Here is a 25,285-nt window from a genome sequence, read left to right as displayed (position 1 = left end):
GATGAGCATAAACAAAGATATAAGGCATGGAAATAAATGATATATTCATTCCCATATTCCTGGAGGGTAAGGGAGGTATCAGATTATAAAGACCTCTGCTTAGCTTGGCTAACAATTATTCATTCTACTAATATTTATTGAGGACTACATTTCCAGTATTGTTAGTACTTAACAGAATGCCTAAGAAAAGACACAGTTTCTGCCATTGTGGAGTTGAAAGTCTCAACCACAGATTCCTTTACCACAAGGACACTAAAGATCCCTCACCACACCTAGCACTGTACTTCTCACACAATATAATAATTTGTCTAATTGATTTGCCATTTCAAAAGGGACATTCAACATACGTTCAGAAAGAAAAATAAACAGCCAATACCTCTTTGCAACTGGAAAAAAATACAATGCTCTTCTTCTTCAGATGGCTTCTCAAAAAGGAATACAGCACACTTATTTTTTGCTGCAGCTCACAGACTATGTAGTTCTGTTCCAAAGTGGCAGGGGTGCTTGTGGAATTAAGGAAAAGAAAGACATTAAAATATGTCATGTAGGTAACTGAAATCCAGACCAAAAAAGGAAACAAGTTTTAATAGTGGCACATCTCTCAAGCAAATTTCCTACACACATACACTAAAAAACAATAATTTTTCTCTATTGTCCCTTGGGATAGGAATTCAGCACATCACTTTAAAACACATTCAAAATCCCTTGTAAATCAATGTCAAACAAAGCACGACACGAACAGTGATTACGTCTAAAATGCGGGGTCAAGGATTAACTAAGAAGAGGCTTAAGAGAAATTGCTGGGCTGATTAGTATTCCACATCTCATTAGGGCTTTAGATTACTGAGATATACACATTCATCAAAGTCAATGGTATACTTAAAATTTTCATATTTCATTGTATACAAATTTTGTACCAAAAGAAAAAAAAATCTGTACAAATATTAAACTCTCATTAGTAATACGTGTGAAGTATTTAGAGAGAATACAGATATCTGCAATTTACCCTGAAATCCATCAAAACTAAAATGGGTTAATATAGAGTTAGAAGGGATGGATGAAAGCAAGTAAATGGATGCTATCATTAGGTAGTATCTAGGTGTTTCTTATAAGGTATTTATTGTAAAAGTCTTTCAATTTACCATATGTTTGAAATGTTATTATAAAATCTTGGGGAAAAATATACATGCATTTACTCTTTGAACTAATATATCTACTTTATTCCAAAAGTACTCTGGCTTTAAACACACACACATATATACACACACACAAACATATGGCATTATTTATAAAGCAAAAAATGATCAAAATCAACCTAAATGTCCATCAGTAGGGACTTGCAGTACGAACGATTACACAGCCACATAAATTAATTATAATGCAACTGTAAAAAAGGAATAAAGAAACTATCCATATATTGCTGTGGAGTGATGTCTAGGATACACTGTTAAGGAAAGAGGCAAGTGGCAGAATAGTACAGATAGTTTGGTATCATTTATCGGGGGCTATACATTATATATGCATATTCATGCCCACCCATGTGTGTGTTTACAGTGAAAGAAAAAAGGAGGGGGGACAAACAAACCAAAAACTACAAGTCAATTGGTTTTAGATATGACAAAGTTATGATCCATAAAGGGAAGAATTGATAAGCTGGACTTCATTAAAATTAAATGTTTTTGATCTGTGAAACACACTATCAAAAGAATCAGAAGATAAGCCATGGAATGGGAGAAAAATATTTGCAAAAAAATCTGATAAAGGACTGTTCTCCAAAATATACAAAGAACTCTTAAAATTCAACAATAAAAACAGAAACATCCAATTTTAAAAGGAGGAAGGAGGTCAAAGATCTTAACAGGCACCTCTCTAAAGAGGATATGTAGATAAAAAAAAGCATATGAAAAGATACCATACCAACCTGGGCAAAATGGCAAAACTCTGTCTCTACAAAAGAATACAAAAGTTAGCTGGGCATGGTGGCATGTGCCTGTAGTCCCAGCTACCTGAGAGGCTGAAGCAGGAGGATCATTTCAGCCCAGGAGTTCAAGGCTGCAGGGAGCCATGATCATGCTACACTGCACACTAGCCTGGGTGACAGAGTAAGACCCTGTCCCAAAAAAAAAAAAAAATTTAAAGATGATCCACATCATATGTCAACAGGGAAAAGTTAATTAAAATAATGATTTCTCACTTCACACTTATTAGATGGCCAAAATCCAGAACAGTGACAACACCAAATGCTGGCAAGGATGTGGAGCCACAGGAACTGTCCTTCATTGCTGGTGGAAATGCAAAACGATACTGCCATTTTGGAAGCCAGTATAGCAGTCTCTTAAAACCAAACATACTTTTAGTACCTGGCCCAACAATCATGTTTCTTGGTATTTACCGAAAAGAGTTGAAAACATATGTCCATACAAAGATCTGCAAAAGGATGTATATTGCAGCTTTATTCATAATTGCCAAAACCTGAAGGCAGTCAAGATGTCCTTCAGTAAGGAATAGAAAAATAAACTGTGGTACATCCAGACAATGGAATATTATTCAGTGCTAAAATGAAATGAGCTATCACTCCATGAAAAGACATGGAGGAACCTTAAATGCATAATATTAAGTGAAAGCAACCAATACGAAAAGGCTACATACTGTATGGTTCCAACTATATGACATTCTGAAAAGACGACACTATGGAGACAGTAAAAAGATCAGCGGCTGTCAGGGGAGATGAATAAATAAATAGGCAGAACACCAAGGATTTTCAGGGCAGTGAATATACTGTGAAATACTGTAACAGTAGATACATGTTTTTATAAATTTGTCCAAATTAATGGGATGTACCACACCAAGAGTGAACCCTAAAGTAATAGACTTTGGGTGATAAGGATGCATCAACATAGGTTCATCCATCGTAGCAAATGCACCACCATTCTAGCGAGAGTGCTGATAATGGCAGAGGCTGCATGGGAACAGCAGGTACATGGCAAATCTCTGTATCTTCCTCTCAATGTTGAAAAACTGCTCTAAAAAAAACAGTCTTTAAATAAGAAATAGGCCATATCTATAGGGAATTATGGGAAACAGAATGCAGTTATACAAAAGAGCAAGATGAAACAAGCCCAAATATATATCAAGTTGATGACTTAATGACAAAGGAATTATTTCAAAGGAAATGCCTTTGAAGGAATGTGATTCCCACATCTTTTCTGGGATGTCTAAGGAAAAAAAGAGAAATGCAAAGGAATCTTAAACTTTTATAAGTAATCATATTGTTAGCAATAATATTGGTATTAGCCTGAAACTATTTTAGATATACTGACTGACAGATGAAACAAAAGTCTTCAGGAATTAATGTTTGGCAGAAGAGAAAAGAGATACATATTTTTTAAATGAGGCTTAATAAAAACCTTGTAATCCTAAATTTGATTTGTAATTATCGGTTGAACTCTTTTAAAAAGGCCTGTCCACCGTAAAGCTTAACACAATGACCATGCCCCTTAGCACTCAGACTATGGTCTTTATATACAGGATCCTGCTAGAAGGATTTTATAAGAACTGGAAATATGTAAGATAAACTTAGAACACCAGAAAGCAAGGAGTCCACCAAAGATTACTAAAATGTATCTAAAGAATCGAGATATTAACTTGAAGCATCTACTAGCAAAGTTTGGGATGACACAAGATGAATATTAAATATAAAAATTTTTATTGATTCAAGGACATAAAAAGATGTTTAAATCTATGAGTTAAGTATCATTAATTCATCATTAATTACTAAATTTTTTTTAGGACATTTAGTTCATTTTTAGTACATACAACCCCCACCTCCAACGAAAAAACAAACACTGCTTAGCTTCAGAAAATACTAGGGAACCAACTCATTGGTGTTAAAGCAGATAAAGGGAGTAAAGCATACATTCTAATATTCTGGCTTTCCTGTAAGAATTGTACCTCAGATAATCACATAGTTCATGTGAAAGCTCTTTGATATGAAAGTATTTAAACTAATGAAGAAATAATACAATTAAAATATCACAATTTTGCAAACCCTGATGAAATAACAGAGCTAGGCAATAATTTCTACCAGCTGCTAAACTTACAAGGCTAAGAAGCTGCTTGAATCAGATTAACCCTTTGTTCTAGAATAGCAACTATAAAAGCATGAATAAATACAAAACAAAACAAAAAGACTGACAGCATCTGAGAGCAACCAAGGCAAGTAGGACTTGAGGTGCTAAAGGAGAAAATGGAAATGCCCTGAGCCAAGCCCTCTGTTAACAACCTCACTTTTCTCCCCAAAAGCATCTGCTGATTGCAAGATAGGAGAGAAACAAGGTAGTAGCCTTAAGCCTAAACATGTCAGTCCCAGGTCCCTGAGAGAAGGAAAACTGAATCTAAAATTTTTCATACAATTTACCCTTGAGGAGCATGGCAACCCCTAAACTGAGTGCACATAAGGCATAATGAGGAAAAACAAGCAAAAAGCAACCAACTGGGAAACTATAGAACTGAGCAGACATTCTGGCAGGGTCACAATGCTATGGGGTTCACGACTTGCCAACACAGAGGGGCCCTCGTAGATACCTCAGTCTTTTGGTTGAGACCCTGAGAAAGGCTATTCCCCATCTGTGAAGGTTACACCCCAAGTCTCAGGACAAACCAGAAACAGGATAATCCCAGAGTCTAATTGCCAGGCTAGACCAGATCAAGACAGCCTGACCTTAAGACATTTGCTGGCCGAAAAAAAGAAAAAATTACCTTCAAAAGAACAAGAGAACTGTCAGATGACTTTAACAGAAATAATGGAACCAGGAGTACAACCAGGATGTCTTTGAAGAGGGAAAAAAAAAAAAATGCCAAGATAGGCTTCAAAAAAAATGAAGATGAAATAAAGAGGTTTTCAGAAAGGTCAAAACGCTGTTCACTAACAAGTATGCACTAAAGGAAATTATCTGAGCAAAAGAAAAATTCTCAGGTGGAAGCATGACAATACAAGAAGAATCAGGTAAGTCTAAATAAATACCGATGTTGCAAACTGATATATAGTGGCTTATGGGGCTTAAGATACATGTGAAATTAAAATACTTAACAATGAAGACACAAAGGTAGGAAGTAAAGGGACCTAAATAATAATTAAATTAACTGTCAAAAGCAATAATCATACCAGATTAAAAATACGCTATCACAAAGACAAACCTAAAAACATAGGGTGTAAACAATGTAGAAAGTAAAAGGATGGGAAAGGATTCACCATGCAAATGTTCACTAAAAGAAAATTGCTATAGACTAATATCAAACTAGACTTAAAGTTGGCCAGGCGCAGTAGCTGGGAGGCCGAGGCAAGTGGATCACCTGGGGTTAGGAGTTCGAGACCAGCCTGGCCAACATGGTGAAACCCCCGACTCTACTCAAAATATAAAAATTAGGTGGGCACGGTAGTGAGCACCTGTAATCCCAGCTGTTTGGGAAGCTAAGGCAGGAAAATTGCTTGAACCTGAGAGGCAGAGGCTGCAGTGACCCAAGATCATGCTACTGCATTCCAGCCTGGGCAACAGAGCGAGACTCCATCTCAAAAAAAAAAAAAAAAGAAAGAAAGAAAGAAAGAAAAGAAAAAATATAGACTTAAAGGTAAAAAAGAATTAGTAAAGATAAAAAGAAACATTTTATAAAATAAAAAAACCCTGGGAGTAGGAAAGTGTTTTGCTACTCGTATTACAAATAAATAATTTATCTAAAGGGCTCCTCCAAGCCAATAAAAAAAAAGTCAAAAAAACAAATCCAAAAAAGACACACTGTCCACAGAAAATAAGCACACACACACAAAAAAGAAGCATTTCATAATGATTAAGGTTTCAAACTGACAATGCAATACTAAATTTGTATATACCTAATAACATAAACTTATGATATATCTCAAATTTGAAGATTTTCATAATCCACCATAGAATTCAACTCGTCACTGAAAAACAGCAAATCGCGATGGCCCAAAGGCATATTCTCTCAAAATATAAGATCATTAGAAACACCAGTTGTCTATATATAACAACATAATGAAAACACTAGCATACTTTTTCTAAGTATGCTCTGGCTTACAACTTCAGAAAGATCTGATTTTTCTTTAGTTGTTGGGTCCTTCACAATTTGAGAGTAGATACTCTCTAACAATTTAAAATGTTCTTGAATATAATCTCTCATGGTGCATGAACCACACTGATAAGCTACTAAAGGGGAAAAGCTAACATTGATATTAGATGAAATTCCTAAGAGCATCTGCTTTTTTATGTTTCCTATAAATTTGGAATATTAGAAAACCGCAGCCATTATCATATAATCTGAGGTTTTATAAATTATGTCAATACATGTCTGCCTTCCAAAATTTTTTCTGAAAATTCTGTCTACCACACTTTTACAAGTGATGGGACTGGGTTTCAAAAATCATTTGTGAAATAATATCAAAGTCTTTGTCATTTTTTTCTAAAACTTTATAATTTACAGAAAATAACCAACTCTTACATACAGAAACTGACAATAGGAAATAATAGGTACAAATTAACTTGCATAAATTATGAAAGGTCTTAGAGACATCTAATGATTAAAAAATTTGTCTGATGAACATTAAAAAGAGGCTGGAGGCAAATAGCGAAAAAAGAAAAGTGAAAAATCCTAGACAGGCAGTCTTTATATTTTCAAGTTAATTGTTAATTGTCACAAAAATTTTCATAGCTATCTCAACACTTTAAGAGATCAATGTCTACTCGAAAGTAAGCCAAGGGAAAAAACTATACCTCACATATCTTACTATTCCATTCCCAGGTTCTTGAAAGTTAAAGATACCAGTACTCAGATTCCCCAAGATAACCTAGAAGCAAAGAATCTGGCCTCTCTCATCTCAGGCTTTTTAAATCCTAGACATCTATTACACAAGGTCAAGATGGGCCTGAATACTCATATTTTCTCTATTTAAGGAATTTCCAGATAACACAATTCATTTTCCAAACCTATTTCTTTTTAGGCTAACATTTCAGAGCAAGAAGAAATAAAAAATTTAAGATATAAATAATAGTAGAGTTGAATTTACATTGCTATCTTCAACAAAGAATCCAACTTATATTCACTGGAAAACATTTCTCCTGGAAGTCTGCAGTGATTCATACCAAATATATATGCTTCCAATTGTCATATAAAAATATGACTTAAAACATATTCTAGCTGGGCACAGTGGCTCATGCCTGAGTGTAATCTCAACACTTTGGGAGGACAAAGTGGGATGATTGCTTGAACTCAAGAAATTGAAACTAGCCGGGGCAATGTAGTAAGACTTCAACTCTACAAAAAATTTTAAAATGAGCCAGGCATGGTGGTATGCCCCAGTTGTCCCAGCTACTCAGGAGGCTGAAGTAGAAGGATAATTTGAGCCCAGGAGGTCAAGGCTACAGTGAGCTACAATCAAACAACTGCACTCCAGCCTGGGCAACAGAGTGAGCAAGACCCCGTCTCAAAAAAATAGATAAATAAAAATTTCCCCAACTACTTGCATATCACAAACATACATACTTTACATATTTTACTGTAACACACATACTTTACACTCTATTTTTTAGTGAGGCCAAGACAAAAACAATAGTTGCTAGAATTTTAGACAGAAAGGTATTTTGCTAAACACTAACGCGCTTGATAAAATGTGTTCCATAACACATTAGTACTGCATAATCCTGCTAAAAAGGATGATTCCGTACTCAAATAATTTTGGTAAATGTAGCAAGCTACATTCACCTCCCACTGCTCTGAACAATCACAATGTCCATGAAAATATTAAAGGTTCTGAGAAATAGAAACAAAACTGTTTCACTTTGACTCACCATTTGCTATCTCATCCCTTCTCTGTTTATGGAGAGGCAGTGTTGGTAAATGGCAAAATACCTCTTAACATCTATGGAAAAACATTTGTTCCCCTCCCAGACCACATTTTGGGAAATGCTACATTCGAGTACCCTGACATTTAAAGATATATCAAGAATGTGGGTAATTTTAACTGGTATATTTACTACGCTTTGCATAACCAACAATGCATAGAATGTCTTAATTCCCAGAAAACAGATATTTAAAGTATCAAATCCCTAAATTGAAAAAGAAAAAAACATTTATCTTGATTGAATCAAAGAGTACATACCTATATTTTGCTTTTTCATGAACCCAGACATACTCAGGGTCTTTCAAACTCAAGCGTGCAAGGTCCTTTACAGATTTAGTTTGTGTTGCTGAGAAAAGTAAAGTCTGACGTTTCTTGGGGAGATTTTCAATAATGGCATTCATGGTATCAGCAAAGCCCATATCCAAGATTCTATCTGCTTCGTCAAGAACTGAAAAAGGAAAATGCAAGTTGAACTATCATATTTAAAATACACATTAGGCTAAACGCAATGGGGTATCCTGGATTGGATCCTAAAACAGAAAAAGAACATTAGCAGAAAAACTGGTAAAACGTAAATAAAGTCTGGAATTTATATGATGTATCAATATAAACCTTAGTTTTGATCAAAGTACCACGTCATGTAAGGCATTAACACAAAGGGAAGGCCGGGCACAGTGGCTCAGGCCTGTAATCCCAGCACTTTGGGAGGCCAAGGTGGGTGGATTACGAGGTCAAGAGATCGAGACCATCCTGGCCAACATTGTGAAATCCTGTCTCTACTAAAAATACAAAAATTAGTTGGCCGTGGTGGTGCACACCTGTAGTCCCAGCTATCGGGAGGCTGAGGCAGGATAATCACTTGAACCCGTGAGCCGAGATCGTGCCACTGTACTCCAGCCTGGCGACAGAGCGAGACTCTGTCTCAAAACAAACAAACAAATAAACATTAGGGGAAACCAGGGGAAGGATAATGCAGGAATTCTCCACTGCAACTTTCCTATAAATCAAAAACATTCAAAGATAAAGTTGATCTAAAAATACACATTAGGTAGTATTCCCAAGCAAAAAAGAAAAAGTTCATTTTAAAAAATGCCAACTTGACCTTTCAAGTTATTAGAAGCAGGTGTTAAAAATCTTGGCGTGGTCTAATACTAATGTGCCTAATTTCACATACAGGAGTACATATATTCTTCTGATTTTTTAAAATCTAGTTATACTTTCTGGGTTTAGAGCGCAAATGCCAAAATGTTTCAGTAATTTTTAAGTTTGTTTTGAATCATAACATTTATCCAACATAAAATTTCTATCATTAAAATGTAGGCCGGGCGCAGTGGCTCAAGCCTGTAATCCCAGCACTTTGGGAGGCCGAGACGGGCGGATCACGAGGTCAGGAGCTCGAGACCATCCTGGCTAACACGGTGAAACCCCGTCTCTACTAAAAAAAAAAAATACAAAAAAAAAAAAAAGCTAGCTGGGCGAGGTGGTGGGCGCCTGCAGTCCCAGCTACTCGGGAGGCTGAGGCAGGAGAATGGCGTAAACCCAGGAGGCGGAGTTTGCAGTGAGCTGAGATCCGGCCACTGCACTCCAGCCTGGGCGACAGAGCGAGACTCCATCTCAAAAAAAAAAAAAAAAAAGTATAAGGGCTCTCTCCTAAGTCTGAGCCTTTTTTTTAAATTAGAAATTCATTTGACTCACCTAACATTTGGAGATCAGTAGCATGAAAAGATACTGTTTCATCCATGTGTTGAAGAAGTCGACCTGGTGTGCACACGAGTATATTTATGTTGTTGATCCTCTCAGCTTCGTGTTTCAGATCCTGAAAGCAGTTATTTATTTTGATTACAGAGACACATCACTCTCAGCAGCCTCTGTACCAAAGCTATGAAAGTCACCTGCATGTGCCATTTCATCACAGCATTTTAGATACTCTTGGAAATAAACTAACTTTTCCCTTGTATTTCTGCAGCATATCCACATTTCTGGGCTAAATAAAAAGTCTTTACGGGAAGACGTAAGGAGCTCAGAGTTCTAAATTCTTATTCATACCCAGGATTTTGAGGCTAAGAAAAAAAAATAATCAAATGAATACTCCAAAGTCAGGATTTCCTATTTGGATCAGAACTGACATGAACTGGAATTACTCTCATTCTTTAATTCAGGACACAGGGACATTGAACAGACTCTGACACCACTCTAGGACTGGACTCTGTGAACTGAAAAAAGCCGAGGTTCTCTCCTTGATACAAGAACCACTTCTCACAGTCCTGAAGGCTGGAGGAAAAAACAGAATGTTGTTAATTGTTAAACTTGGGCAACAAGTACATGAGGGTTTGTGATGCTATTCTTTCTTCTTTTGTGCATGTTTGCATAAAAACTCAAGTATTTATCCTCACAGTCTAGAGGAGATTCTAGCAGATACAGGCATTCTAGATGTGCTGTAAGATAGAACAAAAGTGAGCAGCAGGTCTTAAACATTCCTCCAAACAATCTACCTTCTTTCTTCTGCTGCTGATGTAGCAATGCTCTGAATTATTCAACCTCTTAGATAGATACCTTATTAAAAGGTACCAGTTCATATACGGAAATATCTTTCCCAATGAATATCAACAAATAACTTTACAGGATTAGAGTAAATCTGTCTTAGACAGGCTTATCAATTCAGATTCCCTGACAAAAAAATGGAATTTCTGGGCCTGCAAAATTGGCAACCAGATCGCAGATAGCAGTGACCACACCAAGGTGCTACTACCCCATGAGGCCCTGGTCTAGGAGGTCAGTCTGTTTAGACGAAGTCTCTGCTGCCTCCCTGTCAACAGCCACAGTACTCCAGTATAGGTCACAGAAGGAAAGGAAGGACACAGACAAAAGGACGAACCTTTCCACCAATGATGAGACCAGCTGAGAAGTCATGATTCTTTCCTACTTTTCGGAGAACCTCAAAGGTCTGATAGGCCAGTTCTCTCGTAGGTGATATTATGAGAACTCCCAGCCCATCCGTTGAGGTCCATTGCAGACGATATAAGGCTTCCAGCACCTCAAAAAGACAGCAAATTGATGTTCAGTAAGTCATCAGAAGTCAGCTTTTTGACCTGCATCTCAACCTTGCCCCTCCAGATCAAAGGGATCTTCCAAGCAGAAGGCATACCACTCCAGTTTTATCCAGTCCAAAGTAAATGATTTTATCTTCCATCAGAACCATCCACCCCCAACTCAGACAAAAGGGAAAAGAAACCCCATGGTAGTTCAGCTGCTGCCAGAGCCATGCCATCAGGAAACTGGCTATCAGTGAAAGGTATGTGCAACCCATAGACCTTTACAACACACCTAAGAATAATATTTATCATTTTCAAAATAACCACACTAAAACTTTTGGATGGGCGCAGTGGCTCAGGCCCATAATCCCAGCACTTTGGAGGCCGGGGTGGGTACATCACTTGAGGTCAGTTCAAGACCAGCCTGACCAATATGATGAAACCCCATATCCACTAAAAATACAAAAATCAGCTTGGCGTGGTAGTCCGCATCTGTAATCCCAGCTACTTGGGAGGCTGAAGCAGAAAGAATCACATGAACCTGGGAGGCAGAGGTTGCAGTGAGCCAAGATTGCACCACTGCACTCCAACCTGGGCAACACGGCATGACCTCATCCCAAAAAAAAAATAAAAATAAGTAAATAAATTTTCATCCATGCAGCTGCTGTAGTTATATAGTAACTGAATTCTCTAGCTATAGAGAGACTTTTTCTTTAAAGGGGACAAAACACACTAGGGTTTAAGAGAAAAGTGGTTTTTGCAATATTTGGAACAAAAACTAAAATGAGATTTTTCTGGGTCATTTTATAGGAATGAAAGATTAAGAGACCAACATAACAAAGATGGAAGTGAATGCCTAAAAAGCTCTACTGTTTTGCTGCCATAAAAGACCGATAGCAATGTCCCAGAAAATTCTCAACAAATGCCTAAAGCTCCTTAAACTGAGCATACTTTAGCTTTATCCTAAACAAGGTGGCAAGTATAAATGCCACTGGCAGGCTCACAACAGTGAGAGCAGAAACTGTTTTCCAATAGTCCTACTGCCGCGCAGAACCACTCTAACCTGCCATACTGGAGCACCCCACTTCCATCAAGAATGTAATGACTTGTCAAAGCACAATAGTTCATTCATTAAGTTATTGAGTGCCTGCTACATGCAAGGCACTGTGCTAGGACCTGGGGAAAATGGTGAGAACAAGACACACGTGGCTCCTGTTTGATGAAGCTTGCATTCTAGCCAATCTATTATGAAATCTAACATACAAATCTCTTTATATAATTCGCATCTGGGCACAGAATGTTATAAAATTGTATAACAGACAGTCTTACCCAATGACAATGTACTTACTGGAACAAGGAAAGCCAAAGTCTTGCCAGATCCAGTTTTGGCTGCTCCAAGTACATCTTTACCTTGCAAAGCCAATCCAATGGTCTGTTTCTGTATCTCAGTTACCAAACGGTACTGAGCTTCTTGCAAACCTGGCAACATGGAGGGAAGGATTATACTTTAGAAAATCCCTGTAGGATGGTGTTATAGGCTAAGTGAGTTGTGTCCCCCAAAATTCCTATGTTGAAGCCCTAATGCCCCATACCTCAGAACATGACTATATTTGGAGACAAGGCCTTTAAAGAGGTGATTAAGTTAGAGCCCCATGGGGTGGACTCTGATCCAATACAAACAGTGTCTTTATGGGAAGAAGCTTGAACAGAGACATGAAGAGTCCACATGCACAGAGGGAAAACCATGCAAAGAGGAGACAAGTTATCCTATGATCCACCTGTTCCATTCCTGGGTATAATCTAAAGGATATATTAATATAACCAGTACTTTGAAAAGTATTTGTGCTCCCAAGTTCATTGCAGCATTATTCACAGAAGCCAAGATATGAAATCAACCTAAGTGTCCATGAATGAGTAAAGAAAATGTGATATATGTTACATACATACACACACACATACATACACACAGATGGAGTATGACTCAGCCTTTAAAAAGGAAATCCTGTTATTTACAACATGGATGAACCTGGAGGACCTTATGTTAACTGAACTAAACCAGGCACAGCAACAAAGATACCATATAATCTCACTTATATGTAGAATCAGAAAAAGAAAAATTCATAAGAGCAGAGGGTAGAATGGTAGTTACCAGAAGCTGGGGGAAGTAAGGAGAGTGGGAAGATGTTCATCATAAGATACAAAATCTCAGTTAGGAGGAAGAAGTTCAAGAGATCTATAGTAGGCTGGGCGTGGTGGCTCACGTCTATAATCCCAGCACTTTGGGAGGCCAAGGCAGGCAGATTGCTTAAAGCTCAGGAGTTCAAGACCAGCCTCGGCAACATGGCAAAACCCTATCTCTACAAAAAATTTTTAAATATTAGCCAGGCATGGTGGCACGCGCCTGTGGTCCCAATTACTCATGAGGCTGAGGTGGGAGGATCACTTGAGCCCAGAAGGCTGAGGCTGCAGTGAGCTAAGAACACACAACTGCACTGCACCCTGGGCGACAGCACAAGACCTTGTCTTCAAAAACAAAAAAAAGAGAGAGAGAGAGAGATTATAGATCACGATATATCATGGTGGCTATAATTACAACATACTGAAAAAAGAAAATTTATTAAGTAGATTTTAAGAGTTCTAACCACAAAAGGATGAGGTAATATTAGCACATACATAATTAGCTTGATTTAGCCATTCCACATAGGCATATGAAATATACATATTTCAAAGCATGTCATACACTGTGAATATATACAATTTTTTTTTTGAGACAGAGTCTCACTCTGTCGCCCAAGCTGGAGTGCAGTGGCACGAACCCGCCTCCCGGGTTCAAGCAATTCCCCTGCCTCAGCCTGTAGCTGGGATTACAGGTGCCCGCCACCACACCCAGCTAATTTTTGTATTTTTAGTAGAGAGGGGTTTCACCATGTTGGCCAGGTTGGTCTCGAACTCCTGACCCTGTGATCCGCCTGCCTCGGCCTCCCAAAGTGCTGGGATTACAGGCATAAGCCACCGCACCTGGCCAAATATATACAATTTTTATTTATCCAAAAATAAAAAGGCAGCAAGACGGCAGCCATCCGCAAGCCTAGGAGGCCTGGAACAAATCCTTCCATTATTTTGTCTTAAGAGGAAACCAATGCTGCCAACACCTTGATCCCAAACTTCCAACTTCCAGAACTGTGAGAAAATCAGTCTCTGTCAAGACACCCAGTCTGATACTTTGTCATCTCAGCCCTAGCAAACAGATACAAAGAGTGTCCCATCTTGGTTTGTTCCCTTGTTTATTTTAACTAACACAATTAGATTCATTTTATTCAGAGGCTGCTGGAATCTTGTTTTTCTTTTCATCAGTCCAGAAAGAAAGAGAATAACATACTGTTAAAACTTGAAAATTGCTTATTTTCATTGGTTTTCATGGTATCAAAATTTGCCAAAATAAGATTTTTCAGGTTAAACTCTCTAAATCTTCTCCCATGTATCAAAAATGCCAAGAAATCCAATAACACATCCCACGATCACCATATACCTACCTTTCAATGTTTTTTTGGACAAGGGAAAATCTGAAAATCTTGTAATTTCATTTACATTTATCTGGAAAAAAAAGAAAAAGGAATCTGGGTAATTCATTTGTTTCATAACACAGCCATTTTTTCTCCACATTGTACTGCCTAGCTCATCCTTGGTAATGCAGGGTTGAATTCAATCATCACTTCTAATTACAAGCCATCATTAGTTCTGAAAGGAAATATGAACTGAAGAGGCTATCCCTGAATCGAATATAATTTGTAAGCATTTCAATTGGTAAGGAAAAAAAAGTCACCCAATACACACAGACGCACACACAGCACACATATTACTATCCAACCTCCAAAAATGTTTAACATAGTAAAGCATCAACCACATCACTTTTAGGAAGAAAATATACTTCCTATCATCCTTCAAGGGATATCAATTTAAGAAATAAAGACAAAATTACTACAAACCACAGATCACAATGAAAATAGTTCTATACACACAATTTGGAAAAAAGAGTGAAATAAGTTGGAGAAATATTTCTTGTTAGCACAATCCTTTCAAAGTTTTAACCATAAATCAGTGGCCTATGAAATCCAACCTGATAACTATTCATTTTGAGGTTACTGAAGGAGTATTATTTTAAAATAATCGGGGGAAATGTCTGTAATGCTTTGAAGCCACAGTAAGTAACATTTTGCTTTCTAACTTTACATTATTCAAATATTCATTACTGACTTTTTTTTTTTTTTTTTTTTTTGAGACGGAGTCTCGCTCTGTGGCCCAGGCTGGAGTGCAGTGGCCGGATCTCAGCTCACTGCAAGCTCCGCCTCCCGGGTTTACGCCATTCTCCTGCCTCAGCCTCCCGAGTAGCCGGGACTACAGGCGCCCGCCACCTCACCCGGCTATTTTTTTGTATTTTTTAGTAGAGACGGGGTTTCACCATGTTAGCCATACTGACGTTCTTTATTAGCACAAACCCAATTTTCTGAATTTCGGCTGCCCAGAGAATTATTTCATTACAGATGCTGAAGGCAGGAACTACTGCTCATTTCTGGATATATGCTGCCAAATTATTCATGATTCGCAAAAGGAAAAAGCTGCATTTGTATGGTTAATTTATTTAAATTGCACTCTAGGCAGTAAAGGGATGACAGTTGTATTTCATTTTACAATCTACATATCTTTTCTATAATTCTTAACATAGCCCAAGCAGGGTTTACTATGTGCCCTCAAATGCTGAAAATACAAATATTAAAACATTGTCTTAATCCCTACAAATCATTTCAGATATCACTGGAAAGGAGGCAGAATCAGTGTAACAGCATTACAAGAATGGTTTACTCAAATAACATACTGTCCCAGCAAGGAACCTCAATTAGAAGATAATCTTCCAAACAAGGCATTAAAAGTAGGTGTGGTCCACCCTTGCATTCGTGGTATTGTCAGCTAAAAAACTGTTTTCAAAGGGAATGGAATGCCTACAGAAGGAGGCAGGCTGCCAACACACTCTTCAATCCCCAGCAAGAGACACAGTACAGGCAAAATGAGCTCCTCAAACAAACAAACATTGTACAGCACATCTGTCTTCCTAAAGTCAGTTAACCTCCTGGAGGGAATGAAACTTCTCCAGCGCTCTTCCATCAAGCATTACAATATAAACCTATACAACTTTTTTGTTTGGTTGGTTGGTTGTTTTTTCTTTTTGAGACGGAGTCTCACTCTGTCGCCCAGGCTGGAGTGCAGTGGCGCAAACTTGGCTCACTGGAAGCTCCGCCTCCCGGGTTCACACCATTCTCCTGCCTCAGCCTCCAGAGTAGCTGGGACTACAGGCGCCCGCCACCACGCCCGGCTAATTTTTTTGTATTTTTAGTACAGTCGGGGTTTCACCGTGTTAGCCAGGATGGTCTCGATCTCCTGACCTCATGATCCGCCCGCCTCGGCCTCCCAAAGCGCTGGGATTTCAGGCGCCATATTCTTTAAAAGAAGACGAAGAAAAGGAAATTTCGATTCTGCTGATGTTCTAAAATAGGGTCCAGCAAACTACAGCCTACAGGCCAAATCCAATTTGCTGCCTATTTTAGTAAGTAAAGTTTTATTGGAGCACAGCTACAATAACTCATTTACTTATTGTCTATGTAGTTGTTGCAGAGACTGTACAGACCACAAAGCCTAACACAGACTATCCAGCCCTTTACAGAAAAAGAGTTTGCTGACCCTGCTCTAGATATTCTGTTACATTCCAAGGACTACAGAGCAGCCACAGCAGGAGATGGCTATGGTTCCTACAAACAAAATAACCCAGCCCGGTGCGGTGGCTCACACCTGTAATTCCAACACTTTGGGAGGCCAAGGCAGGCGGATCACCTGGGGTCAGGAGTTCAAGACCAGCCTGGCCAACATGGCGAAACCCTAAAAATATCTCTAAATTTTTAAATGTCTCCACTAAAATTACAAAAATTAGCCAGGTGCAGTAGCACACACCTGTAATCCCAGATACTTGGGAGACTGAAGCAGGAGAATCGCTTGAACCCAACAGGCAGAGGTTGCAGTGAGCAGAGACAGTGCCAGTGTACTACAGCCTGGGCCACAGAGCGAGACTCCACCTCAGAAAAATAACTATTTTCCCCTTGCCTTTATCTCTTTCTTAGGGGGGAAAAAATCACTTCCATCTCCATAATACTCATACTCAGTCTACAAATCTGTCTCACTATTCTTCTGAATTCAGGGAAGAGATATTTCAGGGATGGTCCTTATTAAAGGCTTCCCACGGCTATCGGAAAAGTTGGAAAGGGGAGAAGGAGAAAAGGGTGACATCTGACCATCCTCTTATACTTCTCACAACTCTAGTAATGCCTATTTCTCGCTAAAGTGAATAATGCCAGGTGAAAAAAGCATTGAAACTTCCTAGAATGCTCCACCTACTGCAGTCAAGAACAGCAAACTGCCTCAACTACACCAGACAAAATTTTGATTAAAAAAAAAAATCAGGATTTGAATGCAGTTTCTATACAGTACAGCTGATTAGGCTAATGAATCCCAGGTGCAAAGAGTCATCCAGCAATAGTGAAAACAGCTGCTGAACTAACACAGCTAGCTCAACATTTCTGAGCTTCAATCCCTAGTTTTCTAGCAGTCCCTCCAACACACACCACCCCTTAGAAATACACCACCCTCCCGCTGTGAGAAGTATAGTTGACTGACATCGCCAGCTGGGCCTCCTCTAGACTCACCAGGAAAAAGCCATGCTTCCCCCAGACTGCTCCTAGTCAATGGCGGGGCTCGGCAGTGCTACTATAGGCCCGGGGATTCCTCTGATAGACAACTTTGGATCAGTGACTCCCCATCAGACTGGCTGAAGGTTTACTTGGAACTGGACTGCAGTCTGAGACTCTTCCTACCTGCTCCTCCTTCCATCCTTCTCTCCTTTCCCTCCCTCCTCCTGTTCCCTCTCCTTCAGCCTTCACAGACATTCCCCCTCCTGCGCCTGTAACCCCTAAAGCTCCAGTTCACCCAATCCCATTTTGTCATCTGCCTCTCAAAGGACCCAAGACCTAGACTCTACCAATAGTCTCCATAGTCTCCAACCTGATCTCTTACCCTCCAACCTTTACAGCTCGGATATATTCTCTATACAGAGTCCCGCCACATACTTCCCATGGCTTCCAGATAAAGTCTTTGAGTGTGGCCTTTGTATTAAGTTCCTACTGTTACTGTAATAAATGACCACAAACAGTGGCTTAAACCAACGCAAATATATTACCTTAGAGCTCTGGAGGTCAAAAGTCCACGATGGGTTTCGCTTGGCTAAAAACAAGGTGTCAGCAGGGCTGCATTTATTTTCTGATGACTTTAGGGGAGAGTCCATTTCCCCGCCTTTTCCAGCTTCTAGAGGCTGCCCACATTCCTAGGTGGTGACCCTCTTCTGTCTTTAAAGTCAGCAACAGACTCCAAGTCTTTCTCACATCACGTCACTCTGACACTGACCCTTCTGCCTCCCTCTTCCACACCTAAGGACACCTGTGATTACATTTGGCCCACCCAATCCACGATAATCACCCTACTTTAAGGTCAGCTGATTAGCAACCTTAATTACCCCTTACCATCTAACATATTCACAGGTGCCAGGTATTAGGATGTAACACTTTCGGAAGCCATTATACTGCCTGCTGCAGCCTCCAATGTCATCACAGTCCAACCTCCTTCTCGAACCCATCTGAAACCAACTCAGGAATGCATGCAACACTCCAAGGAGCATTTCCTCCCTCAAAGAATGCCATGCATTTTCACCTCTCTGTATTTCCCCATGCTCCCTCCACCTAGAACATCCTTGCCAATCTTTTCTATCTGATGAACTCTGATTTTAAAAAAAAGCTTAGCTCCATTCTTGGCAACTGTAAACCACTGGACAGTTTGTACACTCCACAATGAAATCTGCTATGAATAAGATGCAGGGGTTGAAATCCAGCCCACATCAGCTCCCCAAGCCAGGCCTGAGGTTGCAACCACCAGGAAGAAGGGTAGCATACCCAGAGGAAGCCTGTTTTTTGTAATGCATCTGACCAGCAGGAGCTCAGTATAGGATAACTCAACTTCCCCTAATGACACCATCCTCTAACTCCACAGCACTGAGGTACATGTTACAAAGTATTATAACATTTTATACATACTAATATAACATGTGTCACACTATATCAACCCCTACATGCCCAGGTTCCCTAGGGACTTGGGCATGTATTTTTTACATGGATACTCACACCCGCCTAGACAAGCGCCTGTCAAATTGTTTCAAAAGGTTTCAGAATCAAATTGTTCAGTAGTTCACCAGTTAGGCTACTGAGCACCCCCGGTGTACCATGGCGATGTAGTAAGTTTTATGTACAATGCTACCACTTGAGGAGCCACATAGTGAAGGCCTGCACCTTGGTTACCTAGAGAATGATAAGCCTGCTACTCAAATAATTATATCCTAGTATTGCTAACCTTGACAACTGATTTCACACTGCATTTATTTCTCAACCAAATCTTGAGAGAATATTTCTAAAATTAAAGAAGTAAAACAGAACAATGCTTAGCGGGGGAAAAGCTGCTCCTTCAACAGTGAAACAAATGGGACACAGTAAAGCATAGTGGTTTAAATAAATGCAACGCAGTCAAGCATAGTGGTTTGCTGCATTGGTATCAGACTACCTGGGTCAGAACGCCTTTTTCACTTCCCAGCTGTTTAACCTTACACAAATCATTTAACTTTGCTGTGCCTTAAAGTTGTCTCACCTGTATAACGGGAACAATTTCACAGGGTTATTTGTGGTGAGTATACGGAAAGCCAGCACACATAAAAGTTTGATGAATGTTCACAATTACTACTGAAACAAGAAACAAAAAAACAATAATCCAATGCTGCCAACCAGAGCAAAGCTGCCTGGGAAAGGTCTAGTCTTACAGCAAACAACATCTAAACACTGACTGAGCACCTACTCAAGGACAAGCACTGTGCTATCAGACTCTGGGGAGTGCAAAGATGAGCATATCACTGGTTGCTGACCTTGAAAGGTTCATGGTCTAGTAGGAGAGTTTTTTTAAAAAGTTAAAGAAGTTGGCCGGGCGCGGTGGCTCAAGCCTGTAATCCCAGCACTTTGGGAGGCCGAGACAGGTGGATCACGAGGTCAGGAGATCGAGACCATCCTGGCTAACACGGTGAAACCCCGTCTCTACTAAAAAATACAAAAAACTAGCCGGGCAAGGTGGCGGGCGCCTGTAGTCCCAGCTACTCGGGAGGCTGAGGCAGGAGAATGGCGTAAACCCGGGAGGCAGAGCATGCAGTGAGCTGAGATCCGGCCACTGCACTCCAGCCTGGGTGACAGAGCAAGACTCTGTCTCAAAAAAAAAAAAAAAAAAAAAAAGTTAAAGAAGTTATTGCAAAGGCGGTGCAATGTCATTCTTCTATATTCACAGACAGAAGTGAAACATTCTCCTACTAACCCTGAAGTAACTTGACATGCTGTGATGTTGTAAGTCTATGGCAAAACCTATGTGGCAAAGGACTCTCAAAAGCTGGAAATGTTCCCAAGTCAATGACCAGTAAGAAAACAGAAACCTAGATCCTATAACCACATGAAGAGGAATTCTGCTAACAACCTGTGGTGTCTGGAATTAGATCTTTCCCTGGTTATGCCTTTGATGAGAACACAGCTCAGCCAATCTTAATCTTAATTGCAGCCTTGTCAAGCTGTGAACAGAGGACCAGCTAAACCATGCCCATATCCCTGACACACATAAACTGTGAGATAATATGTGTATGTTGTTTTAAGCCACTAAGCTTGTGATAATTCGTTACATAGTGATAGTAAACTAATTCTGAAATAATAGACACAAAATTTGGAGTAATTAATACCTCTGGGGGAAGGAGATGTAATTAATGGCATCACAGTGTGGACTTCAAAGTTGTTGTTAATATGTGCTTTCTTCTTTTTGTATCTTCATATTTTCTCTTGCAAAGAATATGTTGTTACATATTTTAAATAAAATCTTAGAGTCTCTCACTTTAATTGACCAGATTTATCCATTTATATTTATTGCAATTTCTATTATTTTAGGACCTAATATTACCATCATTTGAAAGTATTTTTTTCATTTTTATACTTTCCTTGCATTTCTTTTCTTCATTTATACTTTCTATTGCATAAATTTAGTGTTCTTATTCTGTTTATATAATATTTTCTCCATTTGCTAATAGACAAGACCCATTTAAATTGTTTTGCCTAATTAACAAATACTATAGCATTCTGGCATATTCCTATGTACTCCCCTTGTCTATTACATTAATTTTGTCTGTAATTTTATTTTGAGTTCTAAAATTTCCCCAGAGCTGAGGGAGGAATCCAGCTGCCTATGCTGGTTTGCCATTTTGTTAGGATAAGAAACGTTTCATTGTAATATTTAGTTGTCTATTTCTTCAGCTATTTGGCAGGCACATAATTGTTTTATCAGCCTTTAAGTGTCACATGTATATCATAGTATTTTGTATGAATCATTTATTTCATTAATATTTTAAATAAAAAAGTATCTGGCAAAAAAAAAAGTTAAAGAAACCAATCATCGCAGACAGTTGATAAATGTTGTCATAAAGGTTTCTACAAAATGCTTCAGATGCACAGTAGCCCTAACTCAGTCAGGGGAGGTGATGAAGACAGGTTTGCACTAAATCTTGAAGGAAGAGTACCTTTCCTTAGAGTGGGCAGACGCGTCCGCTCACTGCACGCAGTGGAAACGTCAAGTAACAGGATAAGAAGCACAAGAAGCATGGACAACTCACAAAATTGCAAGCTGTTCCTTCATATATGCCTATCATGTACCGCTTGGTGTATACACATTATCTCATTTGGGCCTTACAACACTCTGGGTGGCTAATAACTTCTGTTTTTTTGAATGAAGAAACTGAGACTTAGAGGGGTGAAGAAACCTGACTAGCCAATACCCGAAGAGAGTGAGATTTAAACCAGGTCAGTCTAACCACAAATAACTTACTCTTCAGCAGACTGAAGAGTTTTATTTCTTGTTGACACACTGAATTTGACAATTTTTCTAAAAGTAACTGTGAACCAAGGAAGGGTTCTAATCAGGAGTAAAATGATTAGATCTTCATCTTGGAAAGAATCATTCTAGCAGAAGTATAGAGGATAAATTAGAAAGGGCCAAATTCCATCAGCCACCTGTTTCACTAATTAAAGTTTTACTGAAAAACAACACCCATTCATTTAAGTATTTCTATGGCAGCTTTTGTATTACAAGGGCACAACTGAGTAAGTAGTTCCACCCTTATGACTACAAAGCTGAAAACATTCACTATCATTTACAGACAAAGCTTGCTGATCCCTGTTGAAAGCAAAATTTACTATAGTAATCCAGACAAGAGATGATGGGGGCTGAAGACAATGCAGTAGGGATGAAGAAGCATTTGACAAATTTAAGCAGATCACCAGTGTAATGGACTGGATACAAGAGTAGGTAAGAGGGGGCCGGGCGCGGTGGCTCAAGCCTGTAATCCCAGCACTTTGGGAGGCCGAGACGGGCGGATCACGAGGTCAGGAGATCGAGACCATCCTGGCGAACACTGTGAAACCCCGTCTCTACTAAAAATACAAAAACTAGCCGGGCGAGGTGGCGGGCGCCTGTAGTCCCAGCTACTCGGGAGGCTGAGGCAGGAGAATGGCGTAAACCCGGGAGGCGGAGCTTGCAGTGAGCTGAGATCCGGCCACTGCACTCCAGCCTGGGCGACAGAGCGAGACTCCGCCTCAAAAAAAAAAAAAAAAAAAAAAAAAGAGTAGGTAAGAGGGAAGTACCTAAGACTGCTCCTAGGTTTCTAGCTCGATGGTCTGCTGAGATGGTGGAGCTAGGATACGATAGGCTAAAAATGATCCCAATTTATGTCCATGTATTAACCTCTGGAAGGTATGAATGTTACCTTATATGGCAAAAGTGACTTTTCAGATGTGATTAAAGATCTTGAGATGGGGTGATTATCCTGGATTATGTGTGTAGGCCCTAAACGCAATCACAAGCGTCCCTATAACAGAGGAACACAGGTAGACTGACACAGGAGAAGGCAGAGACTGGAATTATGCAGCCACAAGCCAAGGAATGCCAGCATCCACCAGAAACTACAAGAGGCAAGAAACAGACTCTCCCCTAGAACCTCTGGAGGGGGCATCTCCCTGCTGACACCTTGATTTTGGCCCAGTAAAACTGATTTCAGATGTGTGGCCTCTGGAACTGTGATACAGTAAGTCTCTGTTGTTGTTGGGTTTTGTTGTTTTTTTGTTTGTTTTGAGACAGAGTCTCACTCATGTCACCCCAGCTGGAGTGCAATGGCGTGATCTCGGCTCACTGCAACCTCCACTTCTCGGGTTCAAGCGATTCTCTAGCCTCAGCCTCCTGAGTAGCTAGGATTACAGGCGCCTGCCACTACGCCTGGCTAATTTTTTTGTATTTTTAGTAGAGACGGGGTTTCACCATGTTGGTCAGGCTGGTCTGGAACTCCTGACCTCAAGATCTCTGTTGTTTTAAGCCACCAAGTTTGCGGTAATTTGTTACAATAGCAACTTTAATTCCAAGAACGTTCCATCTATTAAATCCCTGATTGTACTGCACTAGAAGGAGGCTGAGAAGCTGAATGATGTGGGTGAAGGCCAACAAACATGGGATTTAGAGAAAGGGGAAAAAAGGAACTGACAGACCTGTGGAGCCTGGAGTTTGGGGAAGAAGTCAGGAGGTCAAAGTGATCGTTGCAGGTATACTCATCTGGGAACAAGAGCTACAATATGAGGATGATATGTGACAGAAACAGACCAGCAGTCCAGCTTTTCTAGGCCAATTCTTGGATGAAGCCTGTGGAGAAATGAGGTGGGCACAGGAAGGCGCATAGATGATGTTGAGGCATGCAGTCTGGCTTCATGGTTAAAAGCAAAGGCTGTGGGATTAGAAAGACATGGATCTAACTTCCAATTCCACACCACCTACTAAGCGTGAGAGATTCGGACAAGTTTCATTCCTCTTAGAACCTCAATTCTCCTACCTATTAAGTAGGATTATTAATACCCATACCGCAGATCAAGTCAAACAATTACCGTAAGCACACGGTGAGTGCTTTAAAATGCAGGTGTCATTATTACCATTATTGTCATCAGTATTATTACTATGAATATGACTGTAGCTATTACAGGATTAGTCTCCCTACCCTTAGGTACTGCAGCATTTTCTATCTTTTTTTAGGAACAGTGTGGCAAGCAGACGAGTGGCCAGGACGGTGCAGAGGTTTGAGCTGTGGCACCCGGCGTGACCTCCTATTCCCGGCCGGGTCCCGGTGACAGATCCGCGGCCTCCACTCTGCAACCCCTCGCCGCAGTGACACGCCGCCCCGCTGCTGGCCGGCCCGAGCCCCCTACCCAGCGCAGGCCTCACCTTGTCATAGTTCTGCATGAGGCGGCTGATACCCTCGCGCTCGACTTGCCATTCGGGTTTCTTCAGTTGCTTCCTCAATTGCTTCTTTTTGTTCTGCCTGTGGCTGTGTTTTTTCTTCCAGCGATTGAAGCTCCGCACCGGGTCGGGTCGGGCTCCCGAACCCGAAGAGTCGGCAGTTTTCCCCATTGCGGCGACGGCAACAGCTTGGTTCACCCCCAGACACGAGACACCTAAGGCCAGGATCGCGGAAACAGCATGGGGAAAATGCACAGAGGCGCATGCGCGAACCCAAAAGCCCGCCCCCGAGCTTTTGAAACCGGGGCAAGTGCCAACGACGTCAATGAAAAGGAGGGCTGTGGTTGGTGAATTGGCTCCTGCAGGGAGGAGCAGTCTGGGGAAACGGAGGCGGGCTGAGAGACGCCGGGAGCACGCCGGCTCTTTAAAAAGACGCATGCGCACTGTTGTTGTTACTATGGTGACGTCATACGCTGAACCTTTAAGGGGTGTTCACACATTTACTCCAGGTTCAACTTTGCGAAGCGTTCCTGAGTGTGTGTGTACCCACATACAAACTGAATGAAAATTTTGACCATCGTTTTGCACATTTCGGGCCAACGAGTCAAAAGATTTGCCCAAAAGTAAACAGCTAATGACCTCTGATTTCCATCCACGGCTTTTGTACTTCCTCAGGAGTAAAAATGAATATTCTATATTCTTCTAATGCCCCTCTAGGTTTTCCTTTTCCTCTGGACCCCTCAGACTCTAGCTGCAACAGCAAGGAAACTGGAACGGAATCAAACTGAATTTACCTTAAAATGCTATTATGGAGACAAAATGATAACTAAACGTAAAGAAGTAAGTAATA

General features: G+C 40.1%; 1 protein-coding gene across 1 annotated transcript in view; it reads right to left on the bottom strand.

The window, feature by feature from the left end:
- DDX10 (DEAD-box helicase 10) overlaps positions 1-24,727 on the bottom strand; it is a 281,967-nt gene extending 257,240 nt beyond the window's left edge. Inside the window, exons 1-7 of the mRNA XM_033204074.1 lie at positions 24,421-24,727; positions 14,478-14,538; positions 12,293-12,423; positions 10,788-10,946; positions 9,608-9,728; positions 8,171-8,360; positions 377-503 (exon numbers count right to left, since the gene is read on the bottom strand). Of these exons, the coding sequence (XP_033059965.1) occupies positions 377-503; positions 8,171-8,360; positions 9,608-9,728; positions 10,788-10,946; positions 12,293-12,423; positions 14,478-14,538; positions 24,421-24,606 (975 nt within the window). The 5' untranslated portion in view covers positions 24,607-24,727. The remainder of the gene's footprint in view (positions 1-376; positions 504-8,170; positions 8,361-9,607; positions 9,729-10,787; positions 10,947-12,292; positions 12,424-14,477; positions 14,539-24,420) is intronic.
- Positions 24,728-25,285: the final 558 nt, after the last annotated feature.

Source organism: Trachypithecus francoisi, unplaced genomic scaffold (assembly GCF_009764315.1).
Source record: "Trachypithecus francoisi isolate TF-2019V2 unplaced genomic scaffold, Tfra_2.0 Lachesis_group8, whole genome shotgun sequence".
NCBI classification, from domain to species: Eukaryota; Metazoa; Chordata; class Mammalia; order Primates; family Cercopithecidae; genus Trachypithecus; species Trachypithecus francoisi.
This window is presented reverse-complemented; position numbering and strand designations above follow the sequence as displayed.